The following is a 6,327-nucleotide window of genomic DNA, read 5'->3' as shown; positions in this document are numbered from 1 at the left end:
TCTCACACTCTCACACACACACTCTCACACACACACACACTCTCATGTCAGCGGTCCTCACCGCGTCTTTGGCCAGACCCTCGAAGCCGTCATGGACAGTGTAAACCCGGTGACCGTGAGCGAGTCCCACTCGAACCGCAGACCTCACAGCGGAGTTCATCCCCGCGGCCGGAGCGCCGACGTTCAGGATCGCCATAGAGTGATTACTCTACACAAACACGTTAAACAGCTGATTACAGGCAAATTAAAAAACTATATTTTTAATGTAAAATTAAAAACTATATATATCTATAAAAACATAATATATTTCAGATGAATTCACAGTTTAAATAAATACAAAGACATGTAATAAATGTAAATTACTTAAATTATAATATTATATGTAATTATTTAATAAATAAATAAAAAGTGTGTGTATATATATACATATACATATACATATACATATACATATACATATACACATACACATACACATACACATACACAACCGGTCAAAAGTTTGGGATCAGAACTATTTGTAATGTTTTTACTGGAGTTTCTTCTGCTCATCAAGGCTGCATTTATTTGATAAAAAATACAGGAAAAAACATAATATTGTGAAATATTATGATGTAAAATAAAGTTTTTATATTTTAATATACATTAAACTGTAATGTATTTCTGTGATGCGCAGCTGTATTTTCAGCATCATTCCTCCAGTCTTCAGTGTCACATGATCTTCAGAAATCAGTATAATATTATGATTTATTATCAGAGCTGGAAACTGTATTGTTTTTGGAAGCTGTGATACTTTTTTCAGGATTATTTGATGAATAAAAGTAAAAAAGAAGAGCGTTTATTTAAAATAGAAATATTTTCTAACAATATACACTACCGTTCAAACGTTTGTGGTCGGTACATTTTTATTCTTTCTTTTTTTGAAAGAAATTAAAACTTTTATTAGAAAAGATTTATATTTTGAATAAATGCTGTTCTTTTTAACTTTTTATTCATCAAAGAATCCTGAAAAAGTATCAGTTTCCCAAAAAAATTATATTTGGCAGCACAACTGTTGATAATTCTAATAATAAAGCAGCATATTATACTGATTTCTGAAGATCATGTGACACTTTATACTGGAGTAATGATGATGGAAATTCAGCTGCGCATCACAGAAATAAATTATATTTTAAAGGATATTAAAATAGAAACTATTATTTTATATTGTAATAACATTACTGTTTTTTTCTGTATTTTTGATCAAATAAATGCTGCCTTGATGAACAGAAGACACTTCTTTAAACACATTACAAGCCTTACTGACCCCAAACTTTTGACCGCTAGTGTATATAAATATATTTACATCAAAAAAATATAAATGAAATAAATATAAATTAGATTATTTGTTTTCAGAGACAAATAAAGTTTTGATTTAGTATTTAAATTTGATTTAGTATTTGATTTTGTCACTAAATTCTTTAGAATAAGGTGCACAATAAGATCAATGGCATTTATTATGAAAGTAAATGGCGTCAATTATGATTTTTTGTTGATTTTGAATGTTGACTTTTTAAAAAAACAAGCAAAAAGAAAGAAAGTATATGGTGTTTGAAAACTCAAAGTCATGGAGTTTGTTACCTTAGACAGAGCTGGTTTCTGATGAGCTAAAAGCTTGTACGTGTTCCAGTTGTTCTCAAAACTCCTGCAACGAAGTAACAATCAGTGAACCATCTCTCAGAGTCATTAACAGAAGAACACACAAATGAACGAAACTCACTTTCCACGCAGCTGAATGGCTTCTTCAAACCTCTTCTCGTTCATGGCTTTCTGAACCTCTTTCGTCTACAAAAACAAAACCACAGAAGCACAAAGTTACATTTGGATTCTCTGCGCCAGACGCTGTCCAGAGGTCAAAGGTCAGGGGTGTTTGGCGAGTGACTCACCATGTTCACGCACTCCATGAGCGGCAGACGCATGGCCTGATTCCCAGACAGACTGATCACACACGCAGACGTCTCCGGAGTCGCCTCCAGCAGAGCCACCACGGCCTCCACACCCATCTTACTGCTCTACACACACCAAAACATCAACACCATGAACCAATCTTTAATGTGACTCGGGGACTGACATGTGCAACATCCTATAGGTTCTGTGCTAGAAGTCTGTTTCGAGTCTTCAGGTCCAAGAGTCTGGATTTAAACGTGGCTAATGTTTTAGCACATCTGATCTCTTCTGGAAGCTGGTTCCGACACAATAGCTAAAAGCGGACTCCCCTTGTTTTGTGTGAACCCTTGGTATTTCTAACTGACTCGATCCTAATGATCTGAGTGCTCCGTTAGGTTTATATTCAGTGAGCATATCTGCAATGTATTTAGTAGGGCTGGGTAAAAAAATCTCTCTCTCTCTATATTAATCGATTCTCATTTTTACGGAACGATATTGATTCTTAAATCCCAAGAATTGATTAGTATAGCCTGTTTTCAGTTAATGGACGGAATATTGAAGGGCACTTCCCATCCAATATATCGCAATAAGCATTGTGCTTTGGTACTTTTAATATGAAACAGTCTCAGATTTCAAATTCTGTCCATTGTATTGCAGTATTCAAACAATAAATGCTGTTTTGGTGCTGTTTAATGTGAAGTGACAGATCGCTGTAGCACCTCAGTGAACTGATCATCTCCTCCGCTTTATTACTAGTTATAGCACAAAATAAACATGACTAAACATCCGAAGGCAAGTTAAAAGAAAGAGTACAACTTTACAATCCGTACCCTGTCTCATGTAATCGCTCAATCAGTGTTTCAGCAGCGCAAAGACCTCAATATAACGGCTTGTAAACAATGTCACGTAACGTCACATTTACCTCAGAAAAACATATTCGGTGATCATAAACTCATTAGTCAGCTAGAAAACTAAACTGTAGAGAGGGGCATTTTGCTAAATATATGCACCAAATAACATTCATGATAAATTTTACTGTTCTTCAATGTTTAATTTATGTTTGAATAAATCCATCAAGTTTTTATGACAGCCACCATTGTGTTTATATTAAAAAAAACGAATTGAAGTAGAAATAATATTATGTAATTGTAATTATTCTTTTAAAAACTTCCAAGTGTAATTAACAAATCAGTCAATTTTAACCTTCAATATTATAGTAATGTAGTACCAACTGACTCTTATATATATTTTACAGCATTAGTTGAGAGATTTTTTTTCCTTGAGAAAATTTGGTATGTACTGTACCTGATATACATCCAAAATAATCGATATTGAATCGAATCGGTAATCGAATCGTGAAATTTGTGTCAAAACCCAGCCTTAGTATTTATGTCCTAGGCCATTGAGTGATTTATAAACTGTAAGAAATAAAAAGCTACAATTTGAGACCAGAAACGCATCACGTAAATAAAAAGAATAACTATGCACCCGTTTGTAAGGAAGGTTGTAAATTATTAACTAATTTCTCTATCCGATGCGGTCACGTCACATGACAAAAGAACAAACGACTCGAAAGGTGAACTAATCAATTCTCTTTACAGCTCAGACTGCATTGGTTAAGCTTATGAGGCTGTCACGTGATGATCGAACGACTCAAACAACTCGAAAAACACACACACACACACACACCTGGTTTGCTATCCTTGTGGGGACTCTCCATAGGTGTAATGGTTTTTATACTGTACAGACCATATATTCTATTGCCCTACACCAACCCTACCCCTAAACCTACCCCTCACAGGAGACTTTCTGTATTTCAGATTTTCAAAAAACTTAATTCTGTATGATTTATAAGCAATTGTACCCGTGGGGACCTAAATTGTGGTCCCCACGGGTACAATTGCTTATGACACGAGTCACGAGTCCCCATGAGTCTGTGTGTACTCAGGTTTAAGTCCCCACCAGGATATATAAACCAGTACACTCTCACACTCACACTCACACACACACACACAGATCAGCAGCTCCCTCTACAGGAGATCTGTGAGGGATCTCTCTGTCATCAGCATGTCTGGCACTTCACAATCATGTCACGTGTTCCTCTGCATGCTGTGATTTACTACAGTAACTGTTCATAATACAGTACACTGCAGTCTCTTCACCTCTGGCATGTGAAAACGAAGCTATGAAGATTCCTACGTCTTTAAAAACACTTCATGTGATCACCTTCTGTAACTGTATGCTAGTTTAGATCATTTACTGTGCTTTCACTGTAGTAAGGTAACTGTACGCTAGTCAGTGTTCGTCAGTGTGTGGCACTCAGAGTCTGAGGTCTGAACAAACTCACTGAGAACATTCAATAAAGCTGCAGGAATGATGAATGTCCTGAGAGAGAGAGAGACAGAGAGACAGAGAGAGAGAGAGACAGACAGCAGGATGTCCATATTTGGTCAGGGATCGCTCACATCCGGAAGCCTGCTTAAAGTGAGAGGAGAAGAAAAGAGCGGATGAAAGGAGAATAAAGGAGTGAGTGTGTGTGAGGGAGTTTCACCTTGAGCACTTTGAGAATTTAATTGATGCTGTAAGCATTCATTTGCTCTCGTTTTCCCACACACACACACACACACACACACACACACACACACACACGCACACCTGTCCAGTTATTCTATAACATCTGTAACCACAGGCAACAACAGCCCGCTGCCACTCATTAGCCTGTGAGTGTGTGTGTGTGTGTCAGGTATTGACGTCAAACAGTCCCCCCACTGAAACACACACTCACTCAGTTTGATTGTGTTTGTTTCTGATGATTTCTGCTTTCATTCATTCGCTCTGGACCCTGTACCCCCCTCTCTCATTCCTTCACAGAGTCTCTCTCTCTCTCTCTCTCTCTCTCTCTCTCTGACGTCTGCTCGCTGTCTATCATTCACTCATATGCTCGCCCGCTGCCACTCATTAGCCTGTGAGTGTGTGTGTGTGTGTCAGGTATTGACGTCAAACAGTCCCCCCACTGAAACACACACTCACTCAGTTTGATTGTGTTTGTTTCTGATGATTTCTGCTTTCATTCATTCGCTCTGGACCCTGTACCCCCCTCTCTCATTCCTTCACAGAGTCTCTCTCTCTCTCTCTCTCTCTCTCTCTCTCTGACGTCTGTTCGCTGTCTATCATTCACTCAGATGCTCTTCAGTAGCTGCAGTCAAATGTGTGTGTGTGTGTGTGTGTTGCAATAACAATTTACCTCAGGAGATTGCACTCTTTTATATTTTACATGCTTCAACATTTTACAAAATTATTGTTACAATTTTTATTACTAATTAATACTATTTAATAATATTTAACACATATCATAAACATATTCAATCAATATTTCATTTTTTGCTGCTCTGTTCACATGCTAATTTCACATGCTGTTTAGGTTAGGCAACTTATTCATACTCGCAGGTAAATTTGTCTTGCAGTAACACATGCACTAAACACTTTATCTGTGTGACTTTCTTACTTTGTCAACATTAAATATACATTTTTATATACATTTACATTTAGATAATGCTGTCAGAAACAAATTTGCAAAAATGATTAGTTTTGGTGGAGCAACAGGGGTAGTAGTCTTAGAAGGTCAACACATATAGTGCATATTAATATCTTACAGAAGTACTGCTATGCACTTTTCAGTGGGAAATAAGATGGCTTTTTCAAGAAATAGTTCAGCTAAACTGAAAATGTGTTCACCCTCGGTCTTAGGATCATCCCAGATCAGGATGAGTTTGTTTCTTCATCAGGTTTGGAGAAATGTAGCACTGCATCAGTGTCTCAGCAATGGTTGCTATGCAGTGAATGGGTGCCGTCAGAATGAGAGTCCAAACAGCTGATAAAAACATCACAATAATCCACAGCACTCCAGTCCATCAGTTAACATCTGGAGAAGACAAAAGCTGAAACTAATCCAGCATTAAGACGCTTTTAACTTCAATACCATAGAGTCCATAATCCATAATAACTCTTCCTCCAGTGAGTCAGTGTTCTGGTGTGAATCAGGAGAGAAATCTGCACAGATAAAGCAGCGTTTAAACAGCTCTAAATAAATATGTGGCTGGATTTTGATGTGAGAGACAACAGCAGATGCACTGGATGAGTGGTGTTGCTCAGTGTGATCAGCACAGACAGGTGTGTGCGGACAGGTGTGTAAAGTCATCAGCATGTGTTGTGTTAGCAGTCAGTGTGGCTCTCACTCTCATCTCATCAGTCTGATCAGCTCTGATCTCTCTGGAGGAACAACACGTCCAACAAATAAAAGAACATTATTCAGATGTTCCTCAGGGGCTCTGAGACACGGCGCAGAAGAGCAATAGCACACACACACACACACACACACACACACACACACACACACACGCA

At 37.7% G+C, this 6,327-nt stretch overlaps 1 protein-coding gene across 1 annotated transcript; it reads right to left on the bottom strand.

Moving 5' to 3' along the window:
* Positions 1-36: 36 nt before the first annotated feature.
* Positions 37-2,087, bottom strand: LOC107574969 (ATP-dependent 6-phosphofructokinase, liver type-like; the record flags this gene model as incomplete). Its single annotated transcript, XM_016261387.1, has 4 exons — positions 1,926-2,087; positions 1,760-1,824; positions 1,621-1,684; positions 37-208 (listed from the first exon to the last, which is right to left on the bottom strand). Coding segments are annotated over exons 1-4 (418 nt in total), but the record flags the coding sequence as incomplete, so codon positions are not given.
* Positions 2,088-6,327: the final 4,240 nt, after the last annotated feature.

This window comes from Sinocyclocheilus grahami, unplaced genomic scaffold (genome assembly GCF_001515645.1).
Source record: "Sinocyclocheilus grahami isolate Dianchi unplaced genomic scaffold, SAMN03320097.WGS_v1.1 scaffold2416.1, whole genome shotgun sequence".
Lineage (NCBI taxonomy): Eukaryota > Metazoa > Chordata > Actinopteri > Cypriniformes > Cyprinidae > Sinocyclocheilus > Sinocyclocheilus grahami.
The sequence above is the reverse complement of the archived record's forward strand: the minus strand, read 5'-3'. Positions and strand labels throughout refer to the sequence as shown.